The sequence below is a fragment of the Sander lucioperca genome, chromosome 15 (genome assembly GCF_008315115.2).
Source record: "Sander lucioperca isolate FBNREF2018 chromosome 15, SLUC_FBN_1.2, whole genome shotgun sequence".
NCBI lineage: Eukaryota > Metazoa > Chordata > Actinopteri > Perciformes > Percidae > Sander > Sander lucioperca.
The window spans coordinates 25610886-25637415 of NC_050187.1; the positions used below are offsets into that span (position 1 = coordinate 25610886).

The 26530-nt window shown below is 40.4% G+C and overlaps 1 protein-coding gene across 2 annotated transcripts in view; it reads left to right on the top strand.

Moving 5' to 3' along the window:
- The window catches only part of adss2 (adenylosuccinate synthase 2), a 48775-nt gene extending 24325 nt beyond the window's left edge, over window positions 1-24450 (top strand). The window contains exons 6-14 of one of the 2 annotated variants that reach the window (XM_035992214.1): window positions 16548-16655; window positions 17609-17690; window positions 17775-17901; window positions 20046-20200; window positions 20848-20972; window positions 21375-21472; window positions 21707-21856; window positions 24006-24083; window positions 24131-24450. In XM_035992214.1, coding sequence (XP_035848107.1) covers window positions 16548-16655; window positions 17609-17690; window positions 17775-17901; window positions 20046-20200; window positions 20848-20972; window positions 21375-21472; window positions 21707-21856; window positions 24006-24058 — 898 coding nt within the window. In that variant the 3' untranslated portion in view covers window positions 24059-24083; window positions 24131-24450. Of the gene's footprint in view, window positions 1-16547; window positions 16656-17608; window positions 17691-17774; window positions 17902-20045; window positions 20201-20847; window positions 20973-21374; window positions 21473-21706; window positions 21857-24005 lie in introns of both variants that reach the window. The other variant, XM_031308611.2, reaches the window with a different exon arrangement.
- Window positions 24451-26530: the final 2080 nt, after the last annotated feature.

The following is a 26530-nucleotide window of genomic DNA, read 5'->3' on the forward strand; positions in this document are numbered from 1 at the left end:
CTTTTATCATCTTAAAACACACTTTATTCAAAGGTGACAGAAACTAAATAAACCAAAAGCCGTCTTGGTTCATCTTTCCACTGTTCCAACAATCACCACTCTGGTTTGGTTGAAATAATCCCTTAATTGATCCATTTACTTTCCATCCATTTTATTTATGTGGAGATACACACTAAAAGTACTGATTATTTACATGGAGTCTGGTTGGTTTGGTGATGGTGATTTCGGGGCTGTTTCATGTTAAACTAAAAAGATCTTACTCTTTAACTAAAATGTCTATCTCTGTAGGGATCCTTTCCAGTCAGTGTGGTGTCTCTGTGCTGGACCAGAGAAAGGTAATTTCTTCTAATTTCTTGCTGCTCTTCAATGTTTAATTTCTTATACTGTAACTTTTATTCTCGTATTTTATCTGTTTTAAATTTTTCTTGTTTTCTTGTTTTAAATCTGTTTTCATGTAAAGCACTTTGAATTGCCCTGTTGCTGAAATGTGCTATACAAATAAAGCTGCCTTGCCCTTTGCCATAATGTGCAACGTAATGCATGCGCCATACCTATGTGCGCGCACTCACGTATAAAAAAATGCATTGACGATGGTGACACCAAGTCCTCCCGGAGTTGTGCCTTTTGTCATTAGTTTTGCTTTCAATAACTTCGTAAACAGTGGCAGTAAGTGAACAGCTACATGCAAGGTGTGTGGCACCAAGATAAATGATGCCGGATCAACAACGTCGAACTTCATCAGGCATCTCAAAACGCACCCAGATAGGGCAGTCACTTGCTAATGTGAAAGAGATGTTACATTTAGCATATATTGTCACAGGTAACAAGTTAACCATCGCAGTGTTGCGCTGATGCTGGGAACAGGCACACTGGCCCTCAATTATAAATCTAACGTAGAAACCAGCGCAGATATGAGCGCAGAAATCCTGTTACGACAGGCTTCACGTGTGATTCATGAAACGTTCGTATCACACCAATCAGAGCGTAAGAATGGTCGTACATTGATAAATGCAGCGGCTGGAAACGATCGTAATTTAAATATCACGCCCCAATATATTCTCGGTTTTGAGGCCTCGCCCCTACAATTTACGACATGGGGAAACGTTAATGCAATTATCTAATCAACCAGTCACTTGGAAGCTGCTTCAATGCATTTAGGGGTGTTGTCCAGGTCTAGACAATCTCCTAAACTCCAAACTGAATGTCAGAATGGGAAAGAAAGGTGATCTAAGCAACTTTGAGCGTGGCATGGTTGTTGGTGCCAGACGGGCTGGTTTGAGTATTTTCCAATCTGCTCAGTTACTGGGATTTTCATGCACAACCATTTCTAGGGTTTACAAAGAATGGTCTGAAAAAGGAAAAACATCCAGTATGCGGCAGTCCTGTGGGCGAAAACGCCTTGTTGATGCTAGAGGTCAGAGGAGAATGGGCCGACTAATTCCAGTTGATAGAAGATCAACTTTGACTCAAATAACCACTCGTTACAACCGAGGTATGCAGCCAAGCATTTGTCAAGCCACAACATCTTTGGGATGTGGTGGAACGGGAGCTTCGTGCCCTGGATGTGCATCCCACAAGTCTCCATCAACTGCAAGGTGCTATCCTATCAATATGGGCCAACATGTCTAGAGAATGCTTCCAGCACCTTGTTGAATCAATGCCACGAAGAGTTAAGGCAGTTCTGAAGGCGAAAGGGGGTCAAATGCTATTAGTAGGGTGTTCCTAATAATCTTCAAGGTGAGTGTATACACATACATATATGTATATACACGTACACACCACACACAAACAACACATTATCATCTACAATTCATCTCGATAAAGAGCTTTTTTCCTCTTCTCCCAAGCTTTATCTAGATAATTGGCTAATTTATATGTTTCATATGTGAACAGCCATCTCAGTCTTTGAGCATCATCCATATTTACCAAGTCAATCTCTACTTTTATCCTACGAAACAAAAAATCACGCTGTTCACAATAAAAAGGACAACAGAAAACAAAATGGAACTCATTTTCTATATCATTCAAACAACACATGGGACAGATCCGTTTTTCCTCTTCTGCATTAACATATTGTCCTGTTTCAACAGTCAAAGGCAAAACACCAGAGGCCTGTACTACGAAGCGAGATTTGGCGTTAACGAGCTAACTTCAGGCTCAACCCAGGGTTTTCTGTACTATGAAGGTGGATCACTTGTGATCGGGTTCAATCGCCGCGGTAACTTATGCTGAACGCCTAACCTGGTCGGGAGCAGGTTATGTTGGAGATCAGAGATCAACCGGTGTAAAAGCACCGCCTACTGACCAATCAATACTCGACTGATAACGGCATCACCGTTCTTAGAAGATCAGCTGGAGCTCGGTTCGCGGAGAGAGAGATGTGCGCTCATAAAAGTTAAAACAATTAGAGACCGACAACCCTGTTAACATTCCCTGATGGGTATCTTTATGAAAGATAGATTTTCAGCGGAGGGAATTACTTATAGGCTATTTGTTGGCCTCTTTAGCCATGTGTTGCCAATGCGCACATCGGTTTAAATTATGTTTTTTTTTTTAATTTTCTCTCACGATCGCGTACCACTGCTGGGGTTGCAACTGAAATAAAAGCCTAAAGCAACGACAGTTTATGGAAAGCAAAAGTGTAATTATGGTCAGATCTTGCACTTGTGATGGAAGTGACCAGTTTAGTCTAATGTATTGTAGTGGGTGTACTGTACTGTATATTGGCCAGAATCTGCCTTTGGGGGAGGAGGGGGGCATATCATAGTGGGGGGTCTGGGTGTCCTCCCCCAGGGAAGTTTTAAGCATCAACGACTTCATTTCCTGCATTCCGACTTTTATGCACCAATTTATGGTGAAATACCTCCATTGAGCCTATGTGAAGAATAAAGCACAGATGACAATTCAAAATATATCAAACATATAATGGAAAGTATGTTGTTACGTGTCATTGGGCATTTTTAAGTGAGTATATGGAAATCCTGGAGCTTACTATCACGTAGACTACACCACTGGATATTGATAAGCTAAACGTTGTGATTTACGCATAACAGCGTCGGCTTTTTTGCCAGCTTTGCTTCCTGCGTTTTGCCTGTAAAACCGTGTCTGTGTTCTTCATATTTATGTAGAATTATAGTTTGTTCTTCTTGTTTAAAAGATGCAGCTCTGGTAGATGTTTGCGATTGGTTGTGGTGCGCAAACACCGCCTCTTTTATGTGAACGCGCGCGTCTCTAGATTGGAAAAACCTGGGTTGACTGAACTAGTTGATAACCAGCGTCGTGATACAGGTTATGCGGGACCGTGGTTGTTAGGTTAGGTGAAGCCGGATCACTGAAAGAAATCCAGGACATGTTGATCTTGATTCGTAGTACAGGCCTCTGATCTCACTTGAGCACATAAAGATCTTTGCCTTTTTGACAAATTATATACAACATAATTCTCAGTGCCATATTCTGGTTTTATCATTACAAAAATACACAATTTTGGCTAAGCCCATATATCAACGGCCCACTGCTTTTTGTCTTTAGCAAACACAGATTCTTTAAACAAACCAATATTCAGCTTTTCATTATTAAGAAACAACTCACCAAAACCATAATTACAAAACAATTTGCAAATGTCGTTAGACCAAGAGTGTGTTTATCCCAGAGAAATATTTTCCTTGTCAACCTATTTGCGTCCATATCTAATAGACGATTCCATAACTGGGCCATACATATCTTCCAGCGAGCCTAACATGATTCCCATCCCATGTCTCCCACTATCGCCAATGTAGGGGTATATTTATGCACACCCAGAAAAAATCTTATGGCACTATTTTGCACTAATTCACAATTAGATATATTCCTAAGTCCTCGAACACCCACAATATAATCAAGTATAGGGCACACACAGGCTTGAAACAATTTAGAATACGTTTGAAAACTTATGTCTTTCAGATTCTTGCTTTTACCAATGATTCCTCCCAAAGCTCTACGCTGAATCAGCAAGAACCTTAACACCATTTCTGAAATTCATATGTTCATCAATATAGAAACCTAGATATATATGAGTCTACAAAGTTCAGCTTGTGTGACCCAATTTTAAACTCATAAGTGCTGCGAGTAGTTAAAGGTTTTCTAAAGTGAATTATTTCTGTTTTCTTTCTATTGATAAACAATCTCCATTTATTACACCAATCATCAATATAGGAGAGCATCTGCTGCAAATTATCTTCAGATGGAGACAGTAGTACTATGTCATCCGCGTAAAAAAGAATACTTATCATTTCATTTACACATCTTATCTCACAATTCAATGCTTTAATTTCCTTTGCCAAATCATTTATATACATGATGAGACACAATGTGGGAGACAAAGCATCACCCTGTTTTACCCCTGATGATGTTCATTCAAGCTTACACATGCTATGGGCTTGTGATAAACAGACTTCAGTGCCATATAAAAATTTCCATTTACCCCATACTCTATACGCTTATAAGCTAACAGATCCCTATTGATCATATCAAAAGCTTTGTGAAAATCAATAAAGCACGAATATGATGGCTTATTTTCACTTATTCTTTTAGTTATAATTGTAGACAATACAAAAATGTGATCTAGGCATGATCTTGATTTACGGAACTCATTTTGTTCTTCCACAAGGAGCTCTTCTTTCTCTAAATACAACATGAGCCTCTCATTAAGTATTGTAGAATACAGCTTATAAACTGTGCTCATTAGACTAATCCCTCTATAATTTAAAGGCACCCTTGGATTCCCATTTTGGGATTTTGGTATCGGATTAATAATTGATTTAAGCCACATAGATGGTGTTTTGCCGGATTCAAAACATCCTTTAAATAAATCACACAAAATATCAAATAGTTTGGGTGATTTCAGTATTTCATTTGGGATATTTTCAACCCCTGTCGCTTTTCCCAATTTAGCTTTATTAATAGCCATTTGAACTTCTTCTTTTGTAAGACTATTATTTAGATCCTTATTTATCCAATATTCCCCTTTTAAAATGTGGCCCTCTATTACATTTTTCCTCTGACATAAATCCTCGTAGTACCCTCCATCAAAATCAAACGTCTCACAAGAGAAAAGGTCTTTAAAATCTTTTTCCCACCTATTGATTACAGCCCAGTCACTAAACTACCATCATTCCCCAGCACTTCCATGGGTATTTTCCACCTATGCCTTGGCCCTAGTTTATTCATTTCTGACCAAAATCTCTTGGGGTCAGACATTTGGATTCTCTTCAGGTTTAATACCAATCCTCTTTGATAACGTCTTTTATAGAATCTGTATCTTTTATCAAACCTATTCTGACTATTCTTAAAGGTTTTCTAATAGTTCACACTTCAGAAACATATTTTCTGTTTTACACATATATTGCCGCAATTATTATTATAACTCTGATTGACTGATTGTATCGCAAAATGATCCAAAGCATCAAAGCATCAAAAACAACACAGTGACATCTGGTGGTCAGTCAGCAGAAATGACAGCGGCTATGAACCTGCTATGAACTCGACACATTCGAACGAAACTACAACATGAACATAGGAGAGACAGAATGGACACATGCATATGGCATGACATGACTGAACTTGAATTAAATGACATGAACAGGACATGACTGAATTAAAAATATAAAGCCTATGTTTGAATATAACATAATATAATAATATAAATTACTGTGATCAGGATTTGAATATAAGTATGATTAATTAGCCTAAATATGGATTCAATAAACTGCAGCAACAATTCCATCTTCTACCGCTACGTAGAATTATGTACAGGTGTATGTAAGTAGGCTAATTTCCATTAAAAGGCTAATCAAATAAATTGCAAGCCACACTCATAAACCCCGCGATGTTCCAGTGAATTCTAACGGCCGTTGGTAAGCACGCAGCGACATGAATCCATGAATCCAGCCAACCCTTCCGTTGTTTCAGTGACGTTCGAAGCTTCGGACGTCATCAGTCACGTGGTTATTTCAATTCGATACAAGCTCCAACACTGCAACACTGGAGTGATACAAGCTTCGGTGCCTCGGTGTCAAACGTCCCATCACTACATTAGTGTTTTTCTGTGTTGCGTCTGGTACGGCGTGTGTGTCATTTCAGGTTAAGAGCACATTTCAATTCACCTTTTCCGGTGTGTCTTGTGTGGTAGCAGATTATGTCTATCCTAGAGGATTTCTCTCTCGCAGTTGTCCTGCAAACAGTTTTTCCGTAGCCCTGGCGCATGCACGCGGGTGCAAACAGTAGCAGCCTGGCAGGCAGAAATCACTCCAGAAGTACTTTCACACGATTGATTCCTCTGCGTCTCTGGGGCCTATTTACCGTAAATTCTATGATAGAGACAGCCGGGGACGTCGTTTTACTTCTATACCATAGACTGTATATATAATATATACAGTCTATGTTCTATACATGCATCAAGGTTAATTGTGCACTTAGACAGGCACGTCTTTTCTCTATGGGCTCACTAGGCAAGCTGCTTTTTAGTTTTTCCGACATTTTTTATTTTATTTAGCCTGCTATCATTTCGGCTGACGTTCTAAAATTCACATGCGCATTTACATGCGCATTTACGGTGGATTCAGTTTTTCAACAGGTGTTGCTCTGGACTTGGATGTATTAGCTGGATGGTGACACCTTATATACAGTCTATGGGTGACACTGAAGTATGTTAGGGCTGAGCGCTCTGCGCAGCTGCAAACTGAGCTTGCCTACGTAGTTGTGGTATGAGCAGCCTGTCCGAAGTTGTAGTCTTCTGATGGTTTCATCTCAACATAGACAATCATTTTCTCTTTTTATTGCACTATTTGCACATAACACTGTACATTTCATATTTTATTTATTATTACTGTATATTTGTTTTTTTTATATATGTTAAAAGTCTGGATAATATATGCCGTTTGTATAGGTTGTTTGTATACCTGGAGTGGTAACAAAAATAATTTCCCCCTGGGATTATTAAAGTATTTCTGATTCTGATTCTGGTTGTGCATGAGTAAACTCAATCGTTTCAATCTTGCAGAGATGGAGATTGAGTTATATGCGAGGAATAATGTAGGCAAGGGGTAATTGTTGCTAACTAGAATGCTAGTTAACATTAGTTGTTTATCTTACAAGTAACGGTAGCCTTTTTTACTATAAACCATCTGTTATGAAGCACACTGTGACATACAAGCTATGGAGCATTTATACATTGTGTTTCTTCAGATAAATGTACGAATTAAGTCTTTAACGCTTCAGATGTAAGTTACTACGGCAGGTGAGTACTTGTTAGCATCTAATGGGCATAGGAGGTACGTAAGTGTTTTTGTCCCACATTCGTGATGTTTCTGGGCTTAAGTACTGTTTAAAACTTGGGCAGGTGTAAGATTCTTTCTCGTTAGGGAATGACACGTTAAGGTTTGTCTTCGGAGCTGTCGTGATATTTGTCAGTAGTCATGCTGACGTCAGCAGAATGCATAAGGCACTTATATTCTGCATTTGTGCATAAATATACTCGTTGTCGTTGTTGCCTGCTTACTAACGTTTTGTGCGGTATGCTTACTCATGGTGGGTAGCTCACATTCATTATGTTTCATATATGGTCTTTCAAAGCAAGTATTCTCAGCATAATATTTATATTGTACAAACTATCTAACAAGCTGCATTGCTCGCATCAGCTATTTACTTTTATTTTCATCTCATATCTATGGGGGCCTCATGGTGTTTTATTTAAATCTATTTACAAAGATGTGTTGTTCATTTCCAGTAAGCTTCCTATGTTGGCAATATATTGGTGTGAGTTCTGCAAATCAGATTCTGACTGATTCCCGGTAGATGTGTTGGAACCGGTGGCAGCCCAGGTTTCTAATCACTACGTGTATTCACTTTCAGTCATGGCTGGTCTCAGCGGTTAGTCTTGCATCATTAAAGTGCGTTGTCTTATTCATGGACGCGCCAAACTCAGCATGGTGCATATGGGTCGCGTGTCAGCATTATGGTCATCGCATCCTCTTATTTCATGGATCCTTCTTGCGGTATCCTATGTCTGACTTTGTTACTTTTTACCTAGATTCTGTGATGCCCGCTGAAGGTGAGTATTTTGTGTATTTACCCAGACACTTTCTATCACTTATTAAATATTATTTTTGGGCATGTCGAGAACAATACATTTTTGTTTGTGGTTGGTACTTGTTTCGCATAATCGTCATCGTGCGGATGGCTTCTCTGTCTTAACCACGCTAGTGTCAGTTGGTATCTGGGTAGTACTAAGGCACTATATTAATAATACATGTGTGGCACTAGTCTTTTGCTGAGCTAAGTTTTGGGGGAATCCCTATCCTAAGTATGGTGGTGGTAGTCCATCTTACTGGGAAAAAGGCAGTTGTTATTGTCTTATGTTATTGATTGAATTGTAGCAGAAAGTTGTACAGTTCATAGCTACACCCTATAGATCTCCTCATAGCAATGTCTCATTATGAGCATGTTTTACACGATATCTTTGCAGCACGGCCAGTTATACTTCATATTATGCACGGTCAAATTGCTTCTTATTGCAGCATGTTTAACCTGTTTTCTCGCAGCTCGGGTAAATACTATTGTAACTCTTCATTATGCAGTGCATTAAGTGACGTTATCACTGACCTTGTACGCAGCTAACTCATGACATTTGACCTCATTAAGTTGTACTCCTTACAACACTAACCTTCTAAGTCTCAGAGACATTGCTTCTTTTCATTGCTTTTAATCTAAGATTAACTACTCATTGCTTATGCTCATACTAGAGGTTTTCGGGTATATTTCAGTTTAGCCATCATTTAGTTATTTAAGTTTTACCTCAGTTTATTCGGGTCATTCATTCAGAATAGAGGCAGCTACTAATGTGGGAAATCAAGGCATTTCATGTACGTCCCTGCAACAACTCGGCATATGGTCTTCCTCTGTTTACTCCTCTTACATTCGTGACGTCTTAGCAACCCAGAGATCTTTTAGGCATAATCCAGGTAAGCGTGCATATAACTGGTTGTGGTGTATTGATCTCTGAACAGTGGTGGATGCAGTACTGAATCTCAGTACAAATAACCAGGCATATATTTACTTTAGTAAAAGTACAATGATAACCCTTTAGTAACAGTACCCGTTTCTAAATGTACTTTAAGTATTAAAGTAAAGTCTGCAGAGGTTCTGTGTTTGAATTGCCAAGGTTTTGTTTTGTGTTCAGCCTTCTTAACGTGGATGCGCTGGTTCAATCATTGTTGCCCGCACTGACACACAGTTTTGCCCATTGAAAGCTATGATTAAGTATCTATCTTACCGATGTCAGAGTATTACCGTAGATTTCCCTATGTCGAAATGTTGGTTTAATCAGCATTTGAAACTAGTCCTTATCAAAGCTAACATTTCAACGAAGTGTTATACGAGTCATTCGTTAGAATAGGGGCTGCTATTACTGCTGCAAGTCAAGGTGGTCTTTTTCTGCATACTCATCTTATATTCGCCTGATGTTGAAGACATCATCTGTAACCAAAGATCTCTTAAACCTTGATTGTGGTAAGATTGCATATAACTGGTGGTGGTATAATGGATGGGTGATGTTCTCAATGTACTGATGTATTGTCTTGACTGTGTTGATCAATTAAGATTCTATCTCTGTATCTACAGAGGTTCTTTGTTTGTTCCTGCCTGAATCCCTGATGTTTTGTGATGTGTCAGCCTGAATTGTTGATGTATTTTGCCTTTTATAACTGCAGAGGTTCGGTATTTGTTCCGGCCTGGATTGACGAGATTTAGTCTTGTATTCAGCCTGTATTGCTGAGGTGTATTTTGCATTTATAATTACCGAGTTTGGTGTTTGTTCTGGCCTGAATTGCCGAGGTTTTGTTTTTGCTGACGACTTAACTACCTAGTTTTATTGTTCATATGCCTTTTGGGGCGGGAATTAATACCTAGCGTGGTTCAGTGGGTTTATTACTCTATTATTCACTGATTATTTAATACATTCTGTTTTGTATCACCATACAGATTTGTAGCGGCTTTAAGGTACGTATATTCATGTAATTTAATCAATTTAATTCTTTTCAAGTTTTGGGGGATATGTTTTGGTTTTCCTAAAACTTAGAATTGTGTATATATACCCCGTATACAATGGAGTCTAATCTCCAAAGTTATGTTTGTAATTACTTTGTGATATCTTACTAATAAATGTTTGCATATCTGCAACGAAGTCTCTCCTGATTGAAATGTAGCTCAGCGTAAATTCTGTCAGGGAGACTTCAATTACGTTGTCTCTCTTCTCTTTAACTGATCAGATGGTAGGTGGGTGTTACGTTTCTGTATACCAATCAGAATCGGGCACGTACGTTCAAGCCAATCACAGCATGACTATCATGTTTTAAATCTGTTCTCTCTCTCCTGCTTATGTCAGTTGTATTTTCAGACAAGAGTGCGACCCGCCTCCTCCCCTTCTACCTCCAGCCATATTCGGCACGGGTTCTCGGTCTTCTCCCGGCTGACGGCTCGTTTTGCCTATACGGATTTTTCTCACCACCACCAGTGTCTAGATTCCATTGGGGGGATATATTTTGGTTTTCCTAAACCTTAGAATTGTATATACACCCCCTATACAATGGAGTCTAATCTCCAAAGTTATGTTTGTAATTACTTTGTGATATCTTACTAATAAATGTTTGCATATCTGCAACGAAGTCTCTCCTGATTGAAATGGAATCTTGAGCATGTGGGTCAGAGAAAGTTCATCTTCCATTATCTGATGTGTGTCGCTGTTGCTCCTCATCACGTTTCACAATGCGTCCATTCCCAGTTACAAAAACATCATTCCCCGATGGGATCTCCTTCAAAATGGTACAAAAGTTCAAATCCAAAAGCCTCTCCGAGTGTGATTTTGCCGATCGGATATATATTTTGTTGTATCGATCATCATCCCTTAGCTTGTATTTCCTTCTCAGGAGCGCAACTTTGTCCCTGACTGAAGCCAACTGGATCCTGACCAGGCCCGGTCTGCGACCTCTAGGCTTCAGCCTCTCCACTGCCACCAAGCTGGGCACGGAATCACACCGCAGCCCCTCCAACATTAGCCTGGACACTGTCTGCGTCACCTGTTCACCTTCCTCGAAGAGCAGGCCAAAAACCATTATTCCGGTTTCTGGGTTGAAATCTGTTGCAGCTGTTTTCTTGATATTTTGCTCAATCTGTTCCATGCGAGCTGCCATGATTCCAATCTCCATATCTAGGCTATTCTGCACTTCTCTGGCTTTTTTTCAATTTCTACTTTTAGGGCATCTTGATTATCTTTTACAATTTTTATCATCGAGTCACGGAAACTGTAAAATTTACTATTAAAGTTCTTGTCCAGGGATATATGTAGACTCAAGCATTTTCTCCAAGTTATCATTCATTCCTGCAATGCGCTCACTCAATTTTCTTAGCTCTTGTGTGATAGCCTGATTCTCGCTTGTTTCCGTGTTTTTGTCAGCGTTGCTTCTCAGTGTCTTTCCACCTTTCTCAGTCATTGTTGTTTATGGTTGATGTTTCCTCAACACGTTAACCAAGCTGGATACAAAATTATCCTTCCGTCTAGTTTTTTGTCTTGAAGTTTGTTCTTTGTCATATATTTTTTATCAAAAAAAATCTCCGACGTATACACAACTCCACATGCAACATACGAACCGGACCCTACATACATAACTGAACCTTCACTGTTCAGAAGGGATGAGGCACCCTGGGATGGCCGTTGCAGGTCGGCTGTAGCACGCTGTAGGCACAGTCCCACAGGTCGCAGTTACAGTCTGTATTGCAGTTGGCATTCCATGTGGCTGTCAGGATACCCGTGGCAATAACCATACCGGCAGTGATTAAGCCAACATGCCAACACGCTTTCAGGGTACCTTTAGCACAGCGACGCCACCAGCTTCTGGTCTTAGCCTGAGCACCTGTAGTCCCTGGGATGCTCTCACCGCTCCACCCTCCAGGTGTAGTCTTGAGGAGGATCTCATCGTTTTGCTCCTCAGGTGAGTCTTTATTTTTAGCTACAATCCTATGTTCCTCTTGTAAATTCTCAACGTCAGCTAGTATCTCTTCCTCCTGCCTTGTCTCTAGCTGCTCTTTAAGATCAGAGATTGTTTGTTTTAAATTGCTTATTAGGTTAAGCTCCTCTAAATCTTCATTCTTATAAGCAATGTTGTGGGATTGCTTAGTTATTATCTCATCCTTACTCAAGATGCTTTTCTCAGAATACTTTACTTGGTACTGAAGATCTTGCACATCCTTCTTCAGGTTTTCAATCATCTCATTTTGTTTCACTGTCAGGGACTCAAGCGGAGCCAGCTTCTTGGTGACGCTCTCATTCTGCTCCTTCAGAAAGACTTCATTGACCTGAGAACCATGCAGTGCTAGCCTCAATTTGTTTATCTCTGTCAGATATTCATCATTATTCAGCTTCTGTAGGCTAATTTCCTCATCTTTATCCCCGTGTTCTTTCTGAGCTTCTCTTACTTGACGTTGAAGATCATGCACTTCTTCAGACAGATGTTCAATCTTTACTTGATGTTTCTCTTTCAGAGATTCAAGGAGGGCCACCTCAGCACTCAGGCTCTGGTTCTTATCAGTTAGGATTTTCTCTTTTTCCTGCAGATCATGAACTTCTGCCCACAAATGACTGTACTCTGCCTCCATTTTGTCTGTGTGAGATTTAAACCTGGCCAGTTCATCACTAATGGTCTTATTCTGCTTGTTGAGAGAGTTCTCTCTTTCCTCATGATGGTGAACTGTTGCCAATAGGTTTATGATATCTGTCTGCAGTATCTTATCATTGTGTTCAAGTTGGGCCACCTTCTGTATAAGCTCATCTTTGACTTGGTCAACGCTCCACTCCTCAGGTGTAGTCTTGTCATCGTTTTGCTCCTCAGGTGAGTCTTTATTTTTAGCTACAATCCTATGTTCCTCTTGTAAATTCTCAACGTCAGCTAGTATCTCTTCCTCCTGCCTTGTCTCTAGCTGCTCTTTAAGATCAGAGATTGTTTGTTTTAAATTGCTTATTAGGTTGTTAAGCTCCTCTAAATCTTCATTCTCATAAGCAATGATGTGGGATTGCTTAGTTATTATCTCATCCTTACTCAAGATGCTTTTCTCAGCATACTTTACTTGGTACTGAAGATCTTGCACATCCTTCTTCAGGTTTTCAATCATCTCATTTTGTTTCACTGTCAGGGACTCAAGCGGAGCCAGCTTCTTGGTGACGCTCTCATTCTGCTCCTTCAGAAAGACTTCATTGACCTGAGAACCATGCAGTGCTAGCCTCAATTTGTTTATCTCTGTCAGATATTCATCATTATTCAGCTTCTGTAGGCTAATTTCCTCATCTTTATCCCTGTATACTTTCTGAGCTTCTCTTACTTGACGTTGAAGATCATGCACTTTTTCAGACAGATGTTCAATCTTTACTTGATGTTTCTTTTTCAGAGATTCAAGGAGGGCCACCTCAGCACTCAGGCTCTGGTTCTTATCAGTTAGGATTTTCTCTTTTTCCGGCAGATCATGAACTTCTGCCCACAAATTACTGTACTTTGCCTCTATTTTGTCTGTGTGAGATTTAAACCTGGCCAGTTCATCACTAATGGTCTTATTCTGCTTGTTGAGAGCGTTCTCTCTTTCCTCATGTTCCTGCACATTGTGTTCAAGTTGGGTCAACTTCTTTATCAGCTTATCTTTGACTTGTAGAGCCTCCTTTAAACGAGGTTTAAGGGAATTTACTTCTTCCCTCAGATCAATCACTGCTTGTTCGTTAGTCCTGACATTGGGTAATGCCAGCCCCTGAGGCTTCTCACGCACATACAGGAGATGTGATTTCTCAATCTCTGGACCACACCGAGCGGTGTGGAAAAGATCTTGAGACATCTTGTCACTCTTCCTAACTGCTTTCTTCATTTCTCTTAGATGTCCTCAAACCTCTTTGAATAACAGCTTTTTGTTTTACAGCTGAAATATATTCTGAGTAGGCCTATAACGTCAGACCCAATCACAATGTTTGTGGTAGGTAGAAAATCCCTGCATCCCGTACATAAAATTTAACACTAACATTAGGTTGGAGACCTAATTGACTAAATTAACTGCCAACAACTGCTGTCAAGTGATGTTTGTGTAAGAGCGGTGATGCCTTTCATGACTATTTTACTTTGATCTGATGCCTTTGATAGTGATGTCATGACATTCTACGTGTCATAACATTCTATGCACATGCACTTGCCGTAGAATGTTTTTTTTTTTAATTGTATTTAAGATTTTATATATATATATATATATGTATGTATGTATGTATGTATTGCAATTTAAATTAACTGCCAACAACTGCTGTCAAGTGATGTTTGTGTAAAAGCAGTGACACAATTCGTGACTATTTTACTTTGATCTGATGCCTTTCCATATATACAGGCCTACATGTATCTATGATGCCTTTGATAGTGATGTCATAACATTCTATGCACATGCACTTGCCGTAGAATGTTTTTTAAGCTGTTACAGTTTAAGGGGAGACACGGCAGGCAAAAACATCAGGTTTTTTTCACTAATTTCATTATTTTAACTAATATTTACATATATACCCTAGGGCTAGGCCTATACAGATAAGTAAAGATACGTTAAGATAAAAATAGAAAAGTGTGGGAGAGTTCCTTTTTGATTGGTGATGGTTTGACACGCCCCCAATGTGTTACCCACGCCCCTTTTCATAACTAATGACCTGTTTAATGTACACTATTGTGTAAGGTATCATTGAACTCAGCAGAGAGTTCCTTATTCATTGGTGATGGTTTGGCCCGCCCCCCTGTGATTAAGCCACGCCCCCTTCCATAACTGGTGACCCGTTTAAGGTAGTAAGTAGGAGTCTTATGTGAGGTATCAATGAACTCAGCAGATGCTTCCTTTTTTATTGGTAAAGGTAAAGGTACCCCTATGCTTTGGCCACGCCCCCTTTCACAGCTAATGAACTGTATGACGTAGAGTCTTGTGTGAGGTATCATTAAACTCAGCAGGGAGTTCCCTTTTCATTGGTGACAATTTACAGTGTCTGAGTGCCACGCTAATGCACGGTCACAAGGAGCGGCGTACGCCAGTAACCCCGACGCGCTCGGAGGAGTGAGGGCCCGTCCAATGCTGCTTGCAGCTTTAATTTTTAAAAGAATCCACAGAAACCGCAGACTGTAGTGTGGAGGCACAGCATTCCAAGTTTAGGTGCTACGGACTTCTTAGTGGATTGGAGTACTTTTTCTATGCTTTTCACTCATGCGCTAATTGCTGCTACATCGGTTGGTGCTGATGATGAAACTTAACTATGGAGGATGTTAGGCTATTTCCATTCTGTAGTTTGCATGTGGGGTAAGCAGCCTTCCTTTTCGTAGGCCGTGTTACAAGAAGTGCATGTTGAGTGTCTGATACTAAGTCTATTAGAGATGCAAAAAAAAGGCCCAATGACATGATGATCTGCTTTTGGTCACTTGCTGATTAGTGGTTCCCAACCGTTTTGGTCTGAGGTACCCCCCACAGCCCTACATACATGTTCCAAATGTATAACGTGTAATATTTAGGTTGGTTTGAATGTTTCAACCGTTTATCTTAACCATTTATTCATTACTTAATTACTTACTAATTATTTGAACAGTTTAGTCATTACTTTTTTATGTTTAAACTTCTGTGCTCGCTTGCTAACTAGTTTTCACACACTCTTGCATAACTGCTACATGTAATGTGCAGGTGTCACAGCAAGCGTGTGTGTTACGGTATTCTTTAATCGAATCATAATTTAAATTTTTTCAAATTAGTTAAGCTACTTTACAATGGTTCTTCGTACCCCCTGGCAACTGCAGAAGTACCCCCTGGGTCACAATTACCCCTGTTTGGGAATCATTGCAATAGATAATCAGCACTGTATCAGCACTAATTTATAAGGTTTAAAAGTTACTATAATTTGCACCCATAAGGTCATTAAGATTCTTCAATCAGACGCGGCAGGTCTAATGTCTACTATAGATTCTGTATGTTTTATCTTTATCTTCACTTAAACACCAAAACAGTCACATACATTTTATTGTTGATTTAAGGGTTAATTCACACTAATCAGTTGGTCCGGTGATTTGCCACAGGGTTGTGCGGCGGTGGGAGTTAACTGTTTACTGTATGGGAATCTCACACTGCCTCAAAACAGACTGACAAGTCTTATCGCAGGTTACATGATTGGTCACCACAAGGTGACATCGGGTTGCATTTCTCCAAAAGTTGAATCTGTCTCACCCAAGACAGAAAATGTGCATTTTCGCCAATCACTTCACGTATGTGTGTGTGTGTGTGTGTGTGTGTGTGTGTGTGTGTGTGTGTGTGTGTGTGTACGCAGCTTAAGACTGTGAGTTACCTCTAATTAACTGGGTCTGGAGTTTCACAATGATTTCGATGAATGACATAAAGAAAAAGGTATTTTGTAGAATGAGATCACATACTAATGCTATTTTTATTTTTCCCCCCTTCCCTCCTCTCTCGGTCCTGCCCAGCCTCGGGACAACAAAGAAGGGGATTGGTCCAGTGTACTCAGCCAAAGCAGCACGTAGCGGTCTCAGGATATGTGACCTGTTGGCTGACTTCACTCAGTTCTCCGAAAGGTCTGTCTATATAGTACAGGAATATATCTCTGTCTGGAGTTTTGATGTAATCTGTATCTACGTATATCTTCTAAAAAGACCACTGGGCAATGAGTCTGTGAGTAATGTAATGGTTTGTTTCATGCCTCATGCCACAATTCCTTTCCCTCGCTGAAAGTTTTCCTTCAACCAAGGAACTCAAGAAACTTTACCTGCATTTTACCCACACATACTTAGCTTCAGTTGTATTGACTGTTTCAGTCACAGGCACTTTTCCAGGAACTTATTAAACTTAGCTTAGAAAGTTGGCACGCCAGTAATTACTTTATCTTTACCTTGACGATCACAAGATAGACAGTAGAAGTACTGTCTTTAAGTTAGTAAGTAATGCTTGCATGTATTTTATTGGCCGGATGATGTCAGTTTGCGATCCAGCAAAAGTTTTCTCTTTTTTCTTGAGCCTTTGGCACCAGTGACACGCTGTGTCACCAGACTGGCCTTGTTTAAATGATCCAGGAGGCTGTGTTTTTTTTTTTAAGCAGGGCTGAACGTGGCCTAAATGTGGTTCTGGGATGTAGTTCCTGCTCCCCCACCAAAAAAAATGGCTGCTCCAGGGGCGATGCTTTCTGATAGCCCAGGACTATCGGGGTGGAACTTCACTGACTAGTCAAACCAAACACCACTTATTGTATAGAATTTAAAAAAAAAGCTTCTTCTATTATTGCCTCGGTTTGCCTGATCTTTAAAGTTCTTCAGACACACAAAATATGCCCACAAGACTTTAGTTCCTCCTCCTGAGTTCCTGGGATTTATGGTTGATAAAGGGCAATGGATTTTTAATGCACAGTAAAAATGGCAAGATATGTTGTTTGTGAGGCTCCTGTGTTTCTAATCTCATTGCAACATGATGTAGTATGGTATCATACTAGCCCAGTCGGAAATTCATGGCAAATTATCAATGTTGCCTGTTACAGGTATAAAGCGTTGGCCCAGCAGTACAAGGGTATGTACCCCACTCTGGAGATTGACATAGAGGGAGAGCTGATCAAATTAAAGGTAATCTTGAAAAAAGAAGAAAAACAATTCTAGAAACATAAATTGTCCTTTTTGCAGTAAGGTTTTGTTGTGGGTTTTTTTTAGAACTATGTGGAGCGGATCAAACACATGGTGAGAGACGGGGTGCACTACATGTACGAGGCTCTTCACGGCCCTCCTAAGAAGATCTTGGTGGAAGGAGCCAACGCAGCACTGCTGGACATCGACTTTGGTCAGTACATCACTGTGTGTGCATGTGTGAGAGTGCACCACAATAACCACCACTTAACTTCGTTATATTTTCCAATTATCATATTGAAAATAAGCCAATGTTTTTGTGCTAACCTTTGTCTCTGAGACTTTTTATTTCTAATTGCCAAGCGCTGCATCTACTGAGACCCAGTGTTGTTGCTCTGAAACACTTAAGCTTTGTGATGCTCTTTACAAAAGCCTGCTCGGAGCTCAGACTAGGGATGATGGTAAGTTTACTAACTGCTACCAACGTGCTCTGGCATCCAGGTTTGACGTGCACGCTCACAGTTCAACCATTTAATGCCACCTGACTGTGCATGAGCACGAAGGCATCCTGTATCAGCAGTCAGTCGATGAGAATCACAGAGTAATCATTAAATCCAGAAATACTCTGAAAAGGTTGATGAAAGCATGGCACTTGTGTTGTTGCTTTCAGATAATGACACCACAGACTCAACATACTAATCTTCTAGATATATGTCACTGAAGCATAGTAGACTTGTGATTATTGAGAGCAGTGACGGTACTGAGCCGATTAAATTACAGTGGAGGTTCAGCGCTTGTTATTATCAAAACACCATGCACGTAATAAATCTGGTGGTATCAGGGCACAGTGTCCTGCCCACTGATAGGCAAACATCTCTGATACGGGATTTAGAAATTGTGGCAAATGTCACAGTAGCATCAACCCTCAACTTTATCTGTATCATTTTACATTATGCTTATGTGTTCACAAAACTCTTATCAAGACTTGTTTGGAATATGTGGGAGCATGTAGGGCAGTGTTTAGCCAAAAGAGCACTTTGACAGGACAAATGACTGCTGATGGACACACTAGCTGATGAACCTGTTCTTCTGTGATAACACAGTCTCTCTGGGGTGACCTTCTGCATGTGCGCAGCTTCCAGCATCAAGGCGTTGAAAATCATTCCTTGTTGCTTTTATGACCGTAGAAACGCAATTTTTTGAAGCACAACCTTTTTTGAATATCTGTGTCAGTCTGTAAGTGGTTATTACTTCAGGTACATCTTCAGGTACGGTTAGACTAAAGACAGACAAATGTTGGTGAAAAAAGATGGTTCTTTATTTTCTGGGAGCTAAATTATCGAGAGGAACGTTAGTCTCAAGCTAGTCTCGCTTTGCCAGACCTTCCTCCACAGCGCTGCGGAGGAGGGTCTGGCCAGTCCACACAGCATAGCACAGGGAGAAAAACGTGCTCTGGTTTATTGGCATTTTTTATTAAACCAATCACAATCGTCATGGTTGGCACTAAGCACCGGACAGAGCCACGGTGCCGCTGCAAAATAGCCTCTGGAAGGAACTTGTTTTGGTGGAATGTGTACATTCAAAAGTTGTTTTAGTTTTGCAACAGAAAACTCAGATTGGACAGATAGTCTAGCTAGCTGTCTGAATTTACCCTGCAGAGATCTGAGGAGCAGTTAACCATAGTCCTCATAAATCCACCGGAGTTTAAAATTCCAACACAAAGAAAGTGAAAGGTAACGGACATCCGACCGAAAAGAGTGAAATCTGGCGGAATTTTCGTCGACAACGGAGCAATCCCGGAAGTGGAACGTCGTGGATATAGACTAGCCTCAAGCCGAACTCTGTCACAGCATTGAAGAACATTTCCCTTGTTTTTGTGAACTTGCTGGTTTTGTCATTGACCAGTGAGCATTTCTAAAAGTATTTGTCTAGTGAGGTGTGGTGTCCAGTGATTTGAAGAAGGAACAAGTCAGCCAACTATATTAGGACAGGTGCTAAAACAAACCTATCCCCTTGTGTAAGACACAGTGCCATGCCCACACCACTGTCGGTGATGTAGAGGAAAAATTAAATAAATTTGAAGATGAATGAATCGAGAGGATAACAAAACTTGCTCTCATGCTGTCCTCGAGACCTGGGTTTTTTAAACTGCGCACTGCGAGAGGGTTGACAGGAATGTTGAGGGGGGGGCACAGTTGTCTCGTCTTTGTCTGGGGGCGGGGCAACAGTGTCAGACGTTGATAACCCCTGCTCTACACAAATCTTCCCACTATTTTTTTTCAGTTGCATGTTTGTTCAACCTGTATCTGCAGTATAAATGAAAAGTTAGATCACTCTTCACTCCTGGTGTCATTGCAGGGACGTACCCGTTTGTGACATCGTCCAACTGCACGGTGGGCGGGGTGTGTACGGGTCTTGGCATGCCGCCTCAGAACGTCGGGGAGGTTTATGGGGTCGTCAAGGCCTACACCACCAGAGTCGGCATCGGCGCTTTCCCCTCTGAGCAGAGCAACGTAAGAGCACACACACACACACACACACACACACACACACACAGTTACTCATACCACAGATCCATAATGAAATTAGACATAAGAGTTAAGTCCTTTAATAAGGATAAAATGACTTTTTGCTACAAAGATGGATAGAATGTTACAGAAAAAGCAGTGGGTTTACAACTAGGTGTACAACTTTCAACTCGGGTCATTTAAACCTGCACAGTATGTTGTCACACTAGTTATAGATGAGAAATAAAGAACATTTGTGAAAAAGTGTTCATCCACATGTCATACCATCAACAGGTTCATGCGGTATTCGCCACGATCAAAACATGGTGTAATGACTTGATATGCACAGTATACAGCAGAAGAGTAGCTTTGTTTTCAAACAGCACCACCCAAAGGAGGTTTGGCTAAACTGCCACCAAGTACCAGATGTAGTAAACTTTATTTGTTAAGGTCAATAAATCTGTCTGTGACACCTGCTTAGGTCTAAAACTTAAGCCCGATCGTTAATGGCTGAACATTTGTCTGTGCCTGGACGACCATTACTCAAGTCACGTATAAACATAAGAGGACCCTAAGACATCTACAAAAAGAAGTCAGTGAGAAGCAAAGATCTGAAACTGATGGACTGGCTGAGCTCGTCTTGTTGTCTTTAGGAGATCGGAGAGCTACTTCAGACTCGGGGGAAGGAGGTGGGCGTGACCACAGGCAGGAAGAGGCGATGTGGTTGGCTGGATCTGGTGCTTATCAAATATGCACACATGATTAATGGCTTTACTGCGTAAGTTCAGTGTGCACGTGTTTGTATTAATTTGTGTAGTATGAGTGTATCCGAGGTTCCCTGAAGTGCATTTAGTAGATAATCATGGGAGTTAAAGGTGAGCAATTTAGTTTTATTTATTTTTTTGTATTAAATATTGCTATATTTTTTTTAAAGGTGCCAAGTTTTATTAGATGTAAGCAGCTTTTGCATCTGAATTTCCAAACAAGAGAGGAGTTGTAGTTCTTTTTGTCGTCTTATTCACTTATTTTAATGCAAGATGCCAAACTCCATAGGGATTACAACACTTTATTGTTGTATTCATAAGAAATCTTTGGTTATCAGTTGGTTAGCAAAGCGACCTATGTATTCAGCAAGAAGCCCTGCTGTCCTCTAACCTTCCTATCCCCTTTGTCCCCGCAGTTTAGCACTCACCAAACTGGACATACTTGACGTGTTTGCAGAGATCAAAGTGGGCGTATCGTACAAAGTCGACAACCAAACTATACCTTACTTTCCAGGTGAGCCTGTGTGTGAAAAATTGGAGTTGATGCATCTCTGCCTTCAGTGGATATTGTCTGAACGATCGTTTCCAGCTTTTCCTCTTCCTCTACCCTATACTGTTATTTATGGAGAGCTTCATTTCAAGGCAGAAACATATTGATCTGTTTGATTGCGGTCTCCTGTAAAGCTAATGGTGTGATATTACCCCCGCCCCTCCTCCCCAACCCATGCTCACATTGATTCTGTGACAGCCAATCAGGAGGTGTTGCAGCACGTGGAGGTCCAGTATGAGACACTGCCGGGATGGAACAGCGACACCTCGGCTGTGAGAAGCTTTGAGGAGCTGCCTGAGAACGCCCAGAAATATGTCCACTTCATTGAGGGGCATGTTGGAGTGCCTGGTACGATCGTACACACACACACACACACACACACACACATACACACACAGACACAGACATGCGCACACACACAGATACACACACACACACACACACACACACACATTAATGCATAGAAAATGATTCATTTGATAGATTATATGATTTTAACTGTCTCACTGATCAAAAATACTTTGTCAACTAAATTAAACTTACCTCCTCAATTATTATTGTGTTTGAGAACCAAACTCTTTACCAGACAGCGATTGTTCATTTGGGCACTTTATAGTACAATACGTATGTGTTATATTCTGTGTGTGATATTTTCTTGCAGTCTTGTCTAGTCATGTTTAATTTCTTGAGACATGGGGTACTATCTTGCACCCGGTGCAGCGCGGCGCAAAGCCCGACGCAAAGCCCGACGCAAGTGTCTTTGCTATTTTAAGACCGTCCAGCGCCCACGTTATTTAAAGTGCTCATATTATGCTCATTTTCAGGTTCATAATTGTATTTAGAGGTTGTACCAGAATAGGTTTATGCTGTTTAATTTTCCGAAAACACCATATATTTGTTGTACTGCACATTCCTGCAGCTCCTCTTTTCACCCTGTGTGTTGAGCTCTCTGTTTTAGCTACAGAGTGAGGCATCTCACTTCTATTCCATCTTTGTTGGGAGTCGCACACGCGCAGTAAGTACTGCTAGCTAGTCATTTGCAGAGCATGAGGGAGTGCCATGCTAGCAGCTAGGCGAGCATTATAACGTGTGTTACAAAGTGACGCACGTTCGTCACGGAAGTAAAGGCTGGACTGCAATAGAGCTGTTTGGAGCAGTTTGTTAACAGTGTTTTCTGGAAGATTGTAAGTCCCTTTGGGGTGGACTTTGGGCTTTTTCACTTTGTAAACCTATAATGTGCGCAAAAAGATATATGACACAATAAAGGAAAGGGGAAAAGCCAAAAACCATAATATGAGCACTTTAAATAGCAAATACACCTGCGTGCAAAGGTCGTTCTAGTCTTACAGGGAGGTGTGTTCAGGTGAATTCTTGGTGTATTGCTATCTTGAGACAGCGGGAAGTGATCGCACCATTTCATTGTTATTTTAACAGCGCGAGCCTAGGCGCACACACAGGGGCGCGCAGCAGCACACAAACATGCAAAAGATTAAAAATAAAAATATTGCAATGTGAAATAGTATTATATGATCTGCACGCGCGCTTTCACTTCACGCACGAGTAAAACTGTTTCTTCTCTCCTTCCTGCTCAGCAAATCTGCCATCATAATAGCAATGCGCCAAGGTACAAACACGCCTGGCATTTAAAAGGGAATGGGAGATGACACTCTGATTGGCTTATTGCATGTTACGCCCAAAACACAACTATGATTAATTAAGCCACGAAGTACAACCCTTTTGAACCATGCACCCGGCGCACAGACCCTTTTTTCCGCCGTCAAACTAGCAAAAGTGGATTTGGACACTCCCTAAACGCAGCTGCGCCATGCGCTTCACACCGTGCACTTAGATCGTTAAAATAGGGCCCAAAGTGTTATCACTTTTAATCCCAATGATTTTTTGTTTTGTTTTTCTCAATGTTGACTATTAATGGAGCTTCCACCTAGTAAACCTCAAAGGGTCTGAGTTAGGGTCGCAACTATCAATTATTTTATTATTTTAATAGTATAATAATATTTTATTAGTTTTTATTAATTTGTTGGTAAATCTGCCCTTTATGGCGTAGAACCCAAAATACTTCCACACACTGCTTCTCGGATACTTAACTGTTACGTCAACTGGTCTGCTGCGCTTATAGAATTGGAACAGGTTATTACAGATTGAATATTTTGTTTCTGAATAAAAAGTGTAACCAGGTTTCTAAGTGTTTTTTTCATGCTGTCCATCCTCACACAAGCATCCAAAACAAAAAAAAAAAAAAAAAAAAGTCAGGACCAACACAGCATCTATCAGTTAAAACAAGGAAGCCATGCTTCCAAAATAAGGTCAGGGGAAGGAGAGAAATCTGATGATTGACCTGCTGCATGTATACGTGGATTACCTGTGTAACCTGGTTTCTTGAGTGCCTGTACACGTACGGATTGACACACAGACCCGAGACCTGGGGCAATACAACAGGACCCTGTTAACTCCTACCTCTGCTTCTCTGTTTCCTCAGTCAAGTGGATCGGAGTGGGCAAGTCTCGGGAGTCCATGATCCAGCTGTTCTAAACGAAGGGAGGAGAAACACGAGCAAAGAGAATGCACAGCCCCCCCCCCCACACACACACACACACACACACTCACACACACACACACACACACACGCCCTTAATGCTTTACCTCTGAATCATCAGACTGTCCCATGTTACAGACCGGACCTCTCTGGATCAGATTCCCATCAGACTGACCTCCATGAACGAATGGTTCCCAGCTTCTCCATCTGGATTTTTAACAGTTTTAAACTTCAGCATAACAGCTCCACAGTCCCCTCTTTTAATTTGTCCCTGTTTGTATTGTAACCGTTTATTCCAGACATACAACACACTCAGCAACACCAGCTGCCATCAGGTCTGAAAGATGACACGAGGGAATGGACTCAACACACACACACACACACACACACACACACATATATATATATATATACATACATACATACATACATACATACATACATACATACACACACACACACACACACACACACACACACACACGTGTGATCACTACACGCAACTGTCCACAGATGTTTGCTTGGTCAAACTTTTGTTCGTGTATTTTTGTTAATCTATGCTGTGTTTTAAATGTGCTGTGCCAGTCTGGTGTAAATCAGTTTTAACCTCTGCACCTTAGATGCTTTAGACTGTATCTGCTTTGTTTTATTCTGGCAGGTGTACACCACCTCCTGACATTATAAAGGGATCATTTTAATATTTTTAACATGTCTTTTTGTGTTTGTTTGTTTTTGTCATCGGACAAAGACTTCTCATATTGCCTTGTCATTCTACCAAAACATTTGCTTTTAAATTTCTTGTAGCTAGCGACTGCTTCCACTGAACGCATCCCATACTGTGAGAAGGCTCGTGTTTTTCACTTTAACTTTGGCAGTTGAGTTTTCCATGAACCAATACAGAGATTATACCTAGTGTAACTATCCCTTTTTCAAATGGAAATCAATTCACGACGGCAGCATATTTCCACTCACATTATCGTAATGGTTTATCTTATTTTCATTGATTTTCTTTGCACTCAGTATAATGCTCTGTTTAAGTGTAGAGGAAGGAAATTGGTAACAACTTTTGCACAAAGAAACGTGTAAATATGGATTGATAAATGCTGTATAAGACAGTTGTTCATCTTTCTCCTTTTTGTTTTCGTCCACTCCTCCGCCATTGTTATAACACAGGTCTTTAAAACCAGAAAAATAAGGCTTGAATAGAAAGTTGTGGGTTGCATTTTGCCTTCAGAAAGAAAAGCTGGTACTCTTTTCTGTTTCACCAATTCAATGTCCCCATCCAAATAAGCCATTTAGCGCTACCTGCTGGTAAAAATTGTATTATGTCTTATGCTGCATTCATGCAATGTCAGCAAAATGGAAAAACAAGAAAATCTCCCATTACTCTGACTTGGTAGCGTTCATGTCATGTACATCATTTAAATAGCCTTAATAAGCTGCTTTTGCTGTGTTACGTACTCGTAGCAGTTTGTTAACAAGTGAAACCACATACATATAAACTGGGTAGCTCCCTTTAAATTTGCTGAATCAATTGTATTAGTGTTGTTATTGTTTTTTATTTAGATATGCCAGCAATTGTGGCTTTCCAGCTGTTTTGCTAAAGGTTCGATGGTGATATCCAACTTGGAATTACAACGACTCTTGCTGGTAATTACTGGTAATGTTTTTTTAATTTATTGAAGCAGCAGAGGCCAAAATGTCCTAACTTTAAGTCTATAGTTTGGAGTCAGGCTTCTCAAATTTCATTATGCCATGTTTATGATGCCATATGGGATGGAAGATAGAGACGGGAAAGATTCCCATGGAGGAGTCTTTTTGGCAAAGGAAGATAAACACACTATGCTTGGATGTTGACGTGAACATTATTTACAAGCCGGAAACTGTTATTACGATAACGTCATATGGCATTAGACCAAACTTTAGAAAGCTTCTCCAGAGCCACAGAAGACAATAAGCTGTTCACATGCTCCTTATGAGGAGTAAACTAAACTTTGTGTAACATTTTTAGCATGCTCCTTTTGATAAACATCTTGTTAGATTGGAGGAGGAGAACCAAAAACCAAACAACTCTTGGTAAAGCCGAACAAGCTTCAGTGGAAGAAAATCACAGATATTTTCACACAGTTGTCATACTAAGTATACTTTCCACTTTAAAAACATAACATGGTAGTTTGAAACCCCCAACAGATTGTTAAAATATTCTATTTTCATTACCACAAGAAGTATTTGCAGATGTGATTGGATGTGTTACTGTTTTTATGTCCGATATTAGAAACTCAATGTGTTTTGCAGTGGCAGCAAGACAGTTGCACTTTACACATTTCATTTAGCTTTTAATTCCACAACACAACTAAGTATAACATGACATGAATGGGTTTGATGGCAGCAATTTTTCATTCAGTATTTTGAAAGAAGCCATGAGTCATCAAGTCAATTTTGCTGGGAAGCATTTAGTCAGATTATTG